The 12,920-nt window shown below is 42.9% G+C and overlaps 1 protein-coding gene across 1 annotated transcript in view; it reads left to right on the top strand.

The window, feature by feature from the left end:
* Window positions 1-12,920, top strand: part of FNDC3B (fibronectin type III domain containing 3B) — a 183,196-nt gene that overhangs the window by 112,076 nt on the left and 58,200 nt on the right. The window contains exons 7-8 of the mRNA XM_058031468.1: window positions 6,466-6,524; window positions 12,065-12,222. Of these exons, the coding sequence (XP_057887451.1) occupies window positions 6,466-6,524; window positions 12,065-12,222 (217 nt within the window). The remainder of the gene's footprint in view (window positions 1-6,465; window positions 6,525-12,064; window positions 12,223-12,920) is intronic.

Genomic DNA, 12,920 nt, shown 5'->3' on the forward strand with positions numbered 1-12,920 from the left:
CAGGTGACTTCACTATGTACATCTGAATGCTCCCACATCTGATCCCGATCCATGTGATAGGAAGTGCCTTTGGTTAGAGAAGGATGAGCTGTAAATTTGCACTCCAGGTATTTTGGAATATCCTGTCCCATGGACAATAGGATACTGAAGCAGTCCAGGTGAAACCAGCAGGTCAATAGATATGGACTGAGGCCAGGACATCTCTCAAGCGTGGTATTAAATTCCTGCCTAAATCACAGAGGCAAAGCACTTCAGTCATCCTTTGCTTTATTGAATCAGTGAATCAGGATGACTAGAGATTTGATTTTTCTGATTTTACATCTGGAAATATGCCTTGTTGTTGTTGTGGGGTTTTTTGCCCTTTTTTTGGGTTGGTTTTTTTGTTCGTTTGTTTTTTTTTTTTTTTTTTTTTTTTTTTTTTTGCTATCTATATATAGTTTGGTCTTTAAGGATAAATAAAGAAGGATAAGCCCCTAGATATTAATAAATGTATGTTCACAGGAGAAATCAGATAGCCACAGTAGGAAGTCACTTAGAAATGGAAAAATTGTGATACACTCATGCATGCCAGTTTTTAAAGAATTAGAACACGTTTTAACAATTGTATCTAAAGTAGATAACATCAATCTCTCTGCCTTTGTCTGGGGAGCCATAGTTGTGTTTTATCATTGATGTTTTTTATTAGCTTTCGTGTAATGAACAGAAATTTGAAATATTTAACATTTAGAAATCTCATCCAGGCTTAATTAATAATCTTCCTTGGTGTATTGTAGGTCCACAGGATTTGATTGACTGCTTTGAATAGAAATATTTTTTTCGCAGGTTTTTTATTCTGAATGGCTCCTGTTGTGTCCAGCTGGGAAGAGTTTTTTGAAGCCCTGTGTGTTCAGTGTGACACTGGCTTTGCCCTTGCCAGTGTCACATCTGTAGCCTGGCAGTTTGTCCATGACCCTGCCCTGTCCCTGACAGACTGGAGAGCTGCACCAAACTGGATTAGGCAGGAATTTGCCCTAGCTCTGATTTTATTCAATATTTTCATTAAGGGCTCGAAGGATGGAATAAGGATTGAGGCTTATTAAATTATAGTCCATATCAGGCTCTGATGGGGTTGAGAGTGCTTGATGGGTCAGGGAATTATGACCAGACAGGAGGAGAGCTCTGTAAAAGCCTTCAAAGAAAAAGTTTGATCAAGGCAAGAGCCATCTACTCCACTGCAGATTGTTGTTCTCAGACCTGCTGTTTTTTTAATTAGGTGTTTTAGTTATTTTAATTTTTAATTTTTTATTTTTTTTTTTAGTTCTGGGAGGAATAGGAGATTACAAACCTCAAGAATCTAGTTATTCTGTAGACAAAGACAAGAGTAAACTTCTAAGCAAGCTCTGTAAATGGGTCCTTAGTTCTGGTGCTGCCAGGACCTCAGCTGGGCAGGGATGTGCCACATCCTCAGAAGGATGGAAACTAATTTAAAAAACAGGGGACAGCAGCAGGTGGGGTCTCTTACAGACAGGTATGGAGAAATGAGCTTGTTTTTGTTAAAGGAAGAAATCCCTGCAAGTATGTGAAAGGTGGCAGCAAAGGAAGGGGTGATGAACTCTCCTGAGGCAAATGTGCAGGAAAGAAGGAATAAATTTCAGATGCAGCAGGGAGAGCTGAGACGATTTTCCCTGAGATGAAGAGTTGGATGCTGTGCTAGTTCTCCTAGCTGAGAAGTTTGGAGATGACCACGATCATGGGGCAGGAGGTCATTTATTTGATTTATTTAATTCTCGTCTCAGAGAAGTGGTTTGGGTGCAGATGATCGTGTCTCAGAGTGGGAGGATGGGCTCTGTGGCTGTGTCACATCCCCTCTGGTGCTGTGACTCAGCTGCTGCGTGACATCTGCGGCGTTGGGGTTGTTCTTGTGCAAAGGAGCTTATTAACTCACATTTCTGCCGTTCCCTGAAAGGCTGGATGCGTTCTTCTTGGTGCCTTAAGCTTTGACACGGGCAGGCAGCTCACAGAGGAGCTGGGCTGTGTCTGAAGAGCTCATTTTCTCGGGGGCTGTGGGTTGTGCTGTACGTGACTGATGAAAGATCCTTCCCAGCGCCGAAGCCGGTCACAGCCCCGATAAATCTGGAACAAATTCTGAGAAAGCATGTCATGTTGTGACTGGCATATCTGTGAGCATGGAGCTCTGCTTGAGAATTAGGCTCAGAGTTTGCAAAGTGCTGGTGCTGATGTCATTCCCTTGGAATGGAAGGGCTGTTGAAACAGTAAATACTTTCTGTGGCCAGAAGCTAAGTCTTGAGCTGGACCTTTTCCTCTCTTCGAAGGAAAGAATGCAGAACAAACCTAAAATGTGTATTTGCAATGGGAAAATCTTAATTAGTTTAGAGCTTTTAGCTCTTTCAAACCAGTTACATACACAGCTGCTGTTCATGCAAACATGTAAACTATTGATGGAAACTTCAAACTTACCTTGAACTGACATTTTTTCCCCCTGTTTTTTAAAGCTGGGCTTGGTGTTTAAAAGTATGGTTGGAAAGGTCTGAAAATTATATTTGTGCTGTACGTGCAGAAAGGAACATAGACACAGGCTAACAGAAGCATAGAATAAAAGGCTTTAGTTCAGCAGGGCTTGACACTGAAACCCTGTTGGCACCAAACAGCTGCTGAGAAAGTGTTTAGATTTTAGGGGTATTTACTCCTGGTTGTATCTATAGAGTTTTGTTTATGATTCAAAACTCTGAAAAAAAAAAAGAGGACTTGATGTGGTCCAGGTCTTTCAGCTGGCTTTTCTGCAATAAAAGATTAGCCTGAAACACTGCCTGGGAATTAGAACCTAATGCTGGGAGTGCTATAATGTCTCTCAGACATTGGGATTAGCAGGGTAACTCAGATTTTTTGTACTGTCCCTCAGAGGACCCCATGGAGCATTCACAAGGAATTCATCCCCACCCCCAGCTTCCTCCTAGGAGGAAGAGTTTTGCCATGGCAGATGTGGGGAACAGATGTTGATGGGAAAAGTTAAAATGGGACAATGGCCTGAAGTGTTGGTTGGGCTCTTCTTGACGTGGCTGAGCTCCTGTTCCCTGTGAAAAAGGAGGAAAGCAGCTCCTGCTCCTGCCAGCCCCAGCCTTTGGGGGGTGACATACAGATTTTGTGTCTGCCTGTCAGATACTCAGTGCTCAATCAGCTGAGGAAGAGGAAGGGACAAAGGCTGAAATGCAAATCCACTGTCTGTTATTCAGGGACAATGAGTCCCTGGTAGGTGTCATGCTCAGCCACCCACCACCTCTCCTGAGCACTTCTAGGTAATTGTTTTGAACCTGACTTGCCTGGTTTACATCAAGATTTGCCCATTTCTTGCTGCTGTTCTTGCCCACTTTTCCACCACTGCATCTGGGATGTCCAACAGATGCTCCTTGTCCCCCAATGCTCCAGTGAGCTAATTTAGAATATAGTCCTTGGTAATTCAGAATATAGTCCTTGGTGGCTGCTGAGTGACAACAGAGCCAGGAGGAAAGGCTTTTCCAGCAGCTCTGTTTATCAGATAGAGCATATCAGCATATCAGATGGTTTCTTTCCTTCTCTATTGTCTTCTGTTTCAGAAGGCTTTCTGCTCTTTGCTGGCTTGGAAGGAGAATGTTGAGCTTGATAGTCAGAGATTGGCAGGTCAGAGCAACTTCCCTACTGAGGGAGGGATTTGGGACAGGTCTCTCTTCTCCTTAGCTTAGTCTAGCTCAGGAGACTGTGAATAATCATGTTTATTACAGAAAGGAACTCAGCCATCCAGAGAAGCCTGAGATTTTTTTTTAATTCCTCTTGAAATGGGAAGCTAAGGGTTTGAAATACTGTAAATACTGTAACTGTTGATAACCAGTCCTGAGGTCCCCTTTCAACCTGGGCTGTTCTCTGATTCACTTGTGGATGTTTATTGCTTTCTGCCTTTGGTATTTGTTTTATTTTCACGGGGCATTATTTGCTACATGTATCCCATTCCCTCTCCCCAAAGTCTTTGAAGAAGAATTGTCTTCTTCCACTTCCAGCTTATCTGTATAAACACTTGGTGACATAAATATCCATCCTGACCTCATGAATGTCCATATTGCCCTCAAAAATGTCCACATATCTATAATAACCCAAGGCCTCTGTGTCTGGTACCCAGAGCCCTCTCTGTGTGAACAAGATGCATAACTGGGACACCAATGTAAGAAATTCCCTGAGTGGGGACACTTCATTGAGAAGTTTGATTGAAGTAATGAAATTTTTATTTATTTGCTGGGTATACCCACCTCCCTTAAGCCTTGGAGAGTCAGTTCCTGTGCCTGGAGCAGTTTGAACCCTCAGCCCTGACCTGCAGAGGGTGGGAGTTGCTGTACAAAGCAATCACCTCTCATGGCAGAGGGAAATGAGATTTCTTTGGGCTCCAGCGTCTGTTTTCCTCTCCTGCTCAGTGTGACAGAGCATCCTTGCTAGAAAGCAGAGAGAGGGAAGAAAATTCAGTCCACATGTTTGGGATTTAGGGTTGAGCGTGATTCACGCTCAGCTTCTGGGGGTTGTAATTAGGGGTGACATAATAACCAGAGACTTTTGATAAAATAGTAGCAGCTTTTTTGTTACACTCAGAGCTGCAGAAGCTGCTTCTGATTAGCATCCCTTCGAGATAAGCCTGCAGGATCTCCACACTGTGCAGATCTGCCTCCAGGCTTTTGTGGCACAGTTCAACTTCTTTACTGATGCTGAAGGGAACCCTGCATTCTCAAATGCCCCAAATTTTGACATTTTCACTTGGATCAGCATCTCATCCTTTTCCTCAGCCATTTTAGTCCATCTGTGAAATTTTGAAATCAATATTATCATATTCTGGCTCAATCCTGCCAGTGTATGCTCTTTATAATACACTCTGAGGGTTATCTGCTATGGAAAAACAACAATCTTGCTATCCTCAACTTCTCCTCAAATATTACTACTCCTTTCTTTTCCAAGTGGCTGAGACTAAAAGGAATCCAGGAATGTGTGCAGCAGGAGATCTGTCATTCCCAGTCCACACCAAGGTGCATTCTTGTAGGGAGAGATGGGCATTTACACTGGAATTCTGCCATCAGCATTCAGCCAATTCTATTTTTTGGCAGTCGAGCACATGGAATTTGTAAAAAGAAGATCTACTTTTTTAAAGCAGGTCACAGACAAAAATAAAGACACATTCTTGGGCTAGGAGAAGTAGGTCAGGTTTTGGGGGAATCATTAGTGAGAGCTGTTGATCTGATCCCACCTGTTTATTAATGTTTTTTGCTTCCTGTGCCAAGGACGTCTGGCTCATTTTGCTTTAGGTGAGATATGTTCTTCTGCTTTGGTGAGCAAACTTTTTGCATTAACATTTTAAAGAAGAAAAATAAGAAAAAAAAAAAAAAAACAGGAAAATATGTTCCTGGTTTTCCATTAGAGAATACTGTAGTGGAAAGTGAGGCCTCTGTGTGCTGTGGTCCAAAAGGAATAAAGCTGCTTTGTGTCACCTCATTACTCTGAGCTGATGTTTCACCTCAAGATTGCTTTGAGGGGGGAAGATGAGGGAAAGGCTGATTGTTCCACTGCTCAGAGGATGGCCTCTTGTGCACAGTTATCCCTCTAATTTAGGAGGAGCTTTTCTGCGGGTGCCTCTGTGCAGCCCCTGCAGGAGCTGCTGTGCCAGGCAGTATGGATTGCTGCTGCTCAGACTCTGGAATTTACTGGCCTCACTTCAGGGCCTCCAGCTGCAAGGGGGCTGCAGAGAACCTTGGGCATTACCCAGGTTAAGGACAGGTGGCTGGACAAGAACCTTGGGCATTACTCAGGTCAAGGGCAGGTGGCTCCAGAAGAACCTTGGGCATTACCCAGGTTAAGGACAGGGGGCTGCAGAAGAATCTTTGGCATTACCCAGGTTAAGGGCAGGTGGCTGCAGAGAACCTTGGGCATTACCCATTTCAAGGGCAGGTGGCTGCAGAAGAACGGACAAGGTGACTGCAGAAGAACCTTGGGCATTACCCAGTTTAGGTACAGGTGGCTGCAGAGAACCTTGGGCATTACCCAGTTCAAGGACAGGTGGCTGCAGAAGAACCCTGGGGGCATTACCCATTTTAAGGGCAGGTGGCTGCAGAAGAACGGACAAGGTGACTGCAGAAGAACTTTGGGCATTACCCAGTTTTTAGGACAAGGTGGCTGCAGAAGAACCTTGGGCATTACCCAGTTTAGGTACAGGAGGCTGCAGGGTGGTGCTGGGGCTCAGGGCAGACTCCTGTGTGGCTCCCCTGGGTTTTCCCTGCATGGGACAAGGACATTTGTCCTCTCCAGAGCCCTGGTGGCCAGCCTGAGGACAGCCCAGTCTGCAGCTACTCGTGTTGTGATGTCTGTTTGTCCCCCTCCCCTGTTTTTATTTATGTGACTGAAATTTTTGTTTAATTTTGGTAATTTATTTCTCATCCTCTTTCCACATTCTCTCTTTTACAGAATTTGATTCAGAAACAAAAAGGGTTCAAGACATTCTTTCTGGAATGGAGAAACCACAGGTATGTGACCCCAAATTGCCACACAAACGTAACAATAGCCAATGTGAAAAGTGGGTTGTGTCACAACACACTGGTGATTTCACAGGGGAGCACCTCTGATTTTTTCCCTTAGCAGATTGCTGCCACTAACTCATTTTGCTGGGATATAAATCTGAAGGGTCTTTTGTGCTCATGGGTGTTTGAGGGCTCTGCCCACTCCAGGAATTGCACCAGTTGTCTGTTTCCAGAGGACAATTCCCAGTATTCATACTGTAATGGGGAGCTCACTGAACTGGGCTGACTTGCATAGCTCTCACCCCCCTCTCCACTGGGTTTAATTTTGTCATGAACAATTTATGTCTTTAATCATGATTAAATTAAGCTAATTCTATTATTCAATGGCAAATTACTATAGTCTGTGTTTGTCTGAGGCATAAAAGCCTGTAAATGATGATGGAATTGAATCACCCTGTAAATAACCCTAATGCTGAGTGTGACTACACTCAGGTGAGGTTATTAATAAACCTGCTTGTAAGCCCTTTTCCAGTCTGGTGTGTCAGATGAGAGCCAGAGGAGCACTGTGGGTCTGAATGAATGGTCCAAGCCAGCACTGGGAGAAGCAGCCACGGGGCAGAGGAGGCAGAAATCCCAAAGAACCCCCAGCCCATCTCCTGTGCTCTCCAGAGCACTCAGCACAGAATTATTGTATAGAGTCAGTATTTTTGTACCAAGGACCCACCTGAGTGTTACTCATTTGGTCAATAGCCACAGCCAGGTGATTTACAAAAATCCAGAGAGCTGACAAGAAAAATGTGTTGTTCATACTTTTATCCTTAGAGGTAGGAACAGAAGCTCTTAGAGCAATTTGCAGGATTCTGAGATCTGGACAATTAAATTTATGATAACTAGAGCCCTTAAAGCAGAAGGAAACAAAGAAATGAAATACAGACAAAAATATTTTTCCTTTAATCACACCAAAATTGGGATTAAAAAAAAATCCAAACCATGGCAAATGCTGGTTCAATAATAATGACATTTGCTGAGGTGAAGTTGGAGATTATCTATTATTCTCTCTCTGTAACTTTGACATTTGTGAGTAATTAAACTCACGGGACTCTCACAAATCATGAATTGCTGTGAATGGTTCTGTGTGTGTACAGTCAATATTACATCTGATAGAAATCTATCATATTATGCATAAATAGTCATCTTGGTCATGTTGCTTGGCAAATCTTATTCAAGTGAAAAATAAAACAATGTAAAGGAAAAGAGCACAGTGGTGAGTCAGTGACAAGTGAGTGATGCTGTTTCTGCAGCAGATGGGTTTGATTTGTCCAAGTGGGCAGCTCTCTCCATCCATGGGGGATGAAGCCATCCAAAGGTTTAGCCTTGTGAGCAGATCCTGCATGAGAAGTATCACTGGGAGGTGTCTGGATTATACAGGTACCTCTCTGAGTACGCAATATACACAATTTTAAAATTAGTACTTCATGAAAGGTCTTTTTTCAATAATAGGCATTGTTACCTGTTTGAGAAGTGTGCAGCCAAGCTGTAAATTTAATCAGGGCTTTGTCCCTCTAACAGCCAGAATTTTAAAAAGCACCTTTTGGTTTTAATCCCCCACGGTTTTGTGTCAACTGAAATATGTTTTTAATTCACATTATCACAGACAAAGTAATCATTCTCCGAAACAAATTCCTCGGTGAGGGGAGGGAAACTTGACTCTGGGTTTGTGAAATGGCTGCATCTGACAGCCAAGGGGCTTGGGGGGACACCCCCCCATGGGGAATCACCAGGGCTCTGTCAAAGCCCAGCTCAAACATCAGCCTGGCTTTCCAAAGGCAGCCTGCTCCTGCTGACTCGCTCTGCAGCAGAACTCATATTTAATCACTGGGGTTTTTGCCTAAAATTGCAGGATTAGAGCCATAATTTAAAAGCAGAATCTCAACCCAGTAATAAGTGTGAATTCATTTGACCCCCAAGCCTTTCAAGCCGTGCCCTGGAGGGAGTAAATGAATGCTGCTTGCAGTGTAGTTCTCACACACACAATGAGCCCCCGACCACACGATGCCTGTGAATGCTAACCCGGAATTTGAAAGATAATGAAAGTTGTACAGAAACATTTTTCATTACCTGAAAGACGGGAAGGGCCGATACTCATCAGTCTTGTAACCTTATTGAAGTGGTGCAGGAGTTGGATTCTTTCCCAGGGGCTTTTATGGAATAATTATTTACACCGCCGAGTTTTGATAGAGCAGAAAGGAGGCATTTACTGTGTAAACGGAGAAGTTTTCAGAAACTAATTAACTCTGCTTTTCAGCAGACCTACAGAACTCCTTGTGGGAGAAGCTTTTGTTAGGTCTCAGCTAAAAGGCCAAGCCAGCCCTCTTCAAAGCAGGCACAGTGATTTTGGGGACAGATGAGACAGGCTGGGGGAACTCAGAGGAACCTGCCCAGCCTGGGAGGAGATGCTCTGCCTGCTTATATTTTATCAGATGAAATTAGTGCACTGTTAATGAACACTGAGCTGGTTTTAAGTGGTGGTGAAGTATTTCTGTCTGCAAGTTCAGAAGGGCCCATTAAGCCCACCATTGTGATGGTACGGCTTACATCCTTACAGCCTGGAGAGGGCTGGTGCAGGTCTGCACCTTTGGAAAGGTATTTGTGTAAGTTAGAAAAATTGGAGGCAAAGATACTGAACTGCTTTACAAGTGCCTGCTCGTTATTCTCAACATATCATAACCCCATTTATTTAACTAAGCTTTTTTCACAGCAAAGCTTAGTGCTTTCTGCTCCAGGTAGGAGTTCCTTGGTAAACTAAGTGCTGGCTTTGGCCATGGAAGGAGATTCTGGCAGGTGACTGTGATATGGTATCAGCCTGTTGGTCAGGGAGCAGCAGATAGCTTTATCTCCAGCCACACAAATAAATCCATTCCCAGCTGACGTGCACAGCCCAGGGAGGGAACAGATTTGCCCTTTCTGACTTATCTTGCAGACAGTGACCCCTCACTTGCTTTCCCGCACTTGCTGTGTGTGCTCAGTGCAGCCAGGGCTGGTGTTTAACCATTTCTGGTGTTTTTTTCTAAACCTGCAACTGCAGTTGCTGTGTACCTACGAGCTCCAAGGCAGCCAGCAGCCACTCTGGGTGCTCCTTCCCTCTGAAATTAATGCTGCAGCAGCAGCTTAGCAACTGGGCTTGGACTTCTATCCTCTGCTGGCTTCAGAGTAACAGTCTGACAGTTCCTAGCAGTTAGCCCACAAGATACTTTCTCTTATTTTAAGAAACCCAAGCCCTAACTTTTTACAGATTGCTGAGGTTCGTGGAGGGCCAGAGTTTGGCTGAATGTGGAATATATACGTGTGTCCTTGGGAGTAGTCATAGAGAAAAACATTTCAATAGAACATTGGCAGCGTAGCCTGCCTCCAGCTCCAAGTCTGTCTGAATTTATGAAAAACAATTATGCAAGCATATTTCCATAATAAAAGAAACTGCATGTTGATGGGCTGAGCTGGCATAGTCTGTTAAAAAACCCTAAAATTTATTTGAATCTTGTTAATCAGCTTTTTGATCAAAATATTATTTTAAATGCAGATTTTTAGCTCTTGCATATCTCTGCTCCAATTTCATTTACATATGTGTGTGTATATACATATATGTGTACATCTCAAAAAATTTAATTTATTTGTCTTACTTGAATCATTCAAGATTCTTATAAGGTATCTTATTCAGTATCAGGGTTGACTGCTCCAGGATTTTAAGATAAACATTGATTTCATAGCATTTGAAAAATATGATAAGAAAATGCCATGAAAGCAAGAAATGCCATGAAAATTCATAAAACAATTTGCACGTCCACGTTTTTTACGAAGAAAGCTTGATGCTGTTTCAACCTTTTTGCCTTATAACTTATTTTTCACATTAGCTTGAATAAGGGTTTTCTTATTTTGGCAAGATTTAAATGTGCTGCTATAAATTAAAATTTCTAAGTTTTGAGATCATGGTGTTTATGATGAGACGTTTCATGGTGTCACCTACTTGTCAGGCTGTTAAAAATGGATTTATGACTTGCTCAGAAAGAATCTGGTTGATATATGGGTATCAGACACAACAGTTGCAGTGCTCATCAGCTGGAAGCAATGCGTTTCCACACAAGAAGGTAAATATTCTCCATTATATAAAAGATATCCAGAAGCTGGATTTGTAAACAAGCAGTCCCTGAAAGCTGGTTGCTGATACTCCATTCCCCAAGTAATTTGTGGGTAAGGGGTTTCACTTGTCTCAACAAAAGCTGGAAAATGTGTAACTGAGCACCTGCAGCATTCATGTTACACCTTCTGAAATAACAACATCTTGCTCTTTGTGTTGCAAAAATCTGTCAAAATTACACATGCAGTGAAATTTGTTGCATAGGAAAAACAAAGAATATAAACCCTCAGTCTTTGATTCCTCCATATGGAGGCTAACTAAAAAAATATTCTGTATATATTCACTACAGTTAAGAAGGAAAAACACCGTGATTTTCATGATGAAAAGTGGAGAGTTGGTGGCAGGGCATTTGAGTTTTTGGAGACCTTGAGGCTTCCCTGGGATATTTCAGCAGACTAGTGTGAGAACGTGCTGCCTTTCCCAGATAACAAGTGCAGCTATTGCTTTTTATTTCGTTTTCTTTTGAGACAGTGGCAGGGGGATTTTTTATTCTTCTTTCCTGGCCTGATAACAAGGCTGCTCTCTGGAAGCTGCTGCTGGCTGTGCCAGTGGCTCTCCTGGTGAGCAGGGTGATGCTGGTTCTGCCAGCTGTGTCAACCTGGCTCTCCAGCACAATACAGTGGCACTGGTGGGGTGATAAAATTGGTTTGGTGCAGGAGTTTGAGGTACTTTTCCCATGTTTTATTAAAAACAATTCCTTACCCCTCTGCCATGGGGCTGTTGCCTGCAGTGGTGACTGCAGATCACACACAATACTTCTATCAAGGCACAAAGTGGTTGATTTGCAACGTAGTTTTTAATTGACAGTCTGGACTTCTATTATGATTTTCCCTTGTGCTTTTGAGCCAACATAAATTTTCAGGTTGAATTGGGTTTTTCTACTTACTTGCTGTTGAGTTATTGTGGTTTCAAGTGGCAAGAAGGAACAGGATGACTGAAAAAGCCATCAGAGTTTCATTGAAAAAGCTCCCCAACAAAAACTTTAGAAAAATAATTGTGCATAAAACAATCTGTAGGTTGAAATCTTTGTTCCATTTAGTTTTAGACACCTTTTGGGAATGGCCACAGCAGCAGGTACCTCCAGAGGCATCCTTTGCTGGATGCTCAGACAGTGATGAGCCAGTTCCCTGCAGGGGAACCTCTCTCTGTATTCCTCATCTGTTACAGATCATTTTTTGCCATGAATCTGTGTTTTTGTTTGTGTTGTTGATCATTTCTGACCCTTTACTTTTCCACTATAGCTCGGAAATTTCCATTTTGCAAGAAATTGTGAAGATGCAAACAAAAAGCAAATGCTTACAGAATAGTGTTTTTTCCTCAGATTTCAGATTAACTGATGGGTTTTTTTTTATAGGTTACAAATATTCAAGCAAGAACAGTTTTGCTGTCCTGGTCACCTCCCTCTGGCCTTCTCAATGCAGATAGACACAACAACGGTTTGCCTTACACCTGTACCTACGAGGTTGCCTTATCAGATAAAGGGAGGGATGGAAAATACAAGATCATTTACAGGTAAAAACCAGCATTTTTACGCTTTCTTTGTTTCATTAGGAGTGAATCCTCTGAGCTTTTCAGGATGTATTCTGGCATGGCCATCAGTCACAGAGGAAAGGCACGTTTCCTCACCAGAGGAGCTTGCAGGGATCTGGTGGAGTGCATGTCACAAGGTCCCTAATTGCCACCCCATCCCACCTCCCTGGCACATGGCACATCCTGCCTGCCGTGCCATCACTCCCATTGCCAGTGAAAAGGTTACCTTTTCTTTTATGCTAAATGTCAAAACCTTTCCTGTACACCATGCAGGCAGGAGAGCTGCCTTCCTAATGGGCTAATTTTGCGTGGACTTGCAGAATTTAGAAGAGTAAAATCTTGTTATTTCAGCTAACAAGAAAAATGTGAGGGCTTTGTTGCCTTGTGGTGTCTTAGATGAGCAGAGGAGGGAGTGGAGCAGTCAGTAGGTTACAGAGGCTCCCCAGAAAAACCCAAATACTTGGCTCTCAGCAGGCTTCAGTAAAAATTCTGAGGGATTTCTCTGTGTCTCCTTGCAGTGATCCTCTGAGCTCACTCTGTGATCAAGCACATATGGTGTTGTGCCTTTCTTTTTCCCCCACTAATGACGTCTAGGAAAGAGAATTTGGAGATGTGACCTTGGCTATTGTGAAATAGCTAATCCTTCCCAAGTCTCATTAAATAAAGTCCAGGTGATAGAG

The sequence above is a fragment of the Melospiza georgiana genome, chromosome 10 (genome assembly GCF_028018845.1).
Source record: "Melospiza georgiana isolate bMelGeo1 chromosome 10, bMelGeo1.pri, whole genome shotgun sequence".
Classification (NCBI taxonomy): Eukaryota; Metazoa; Chordata; class Aves; order Passeriformes; family Passerellidae; genus Melospiza; species Melospiza georgiana.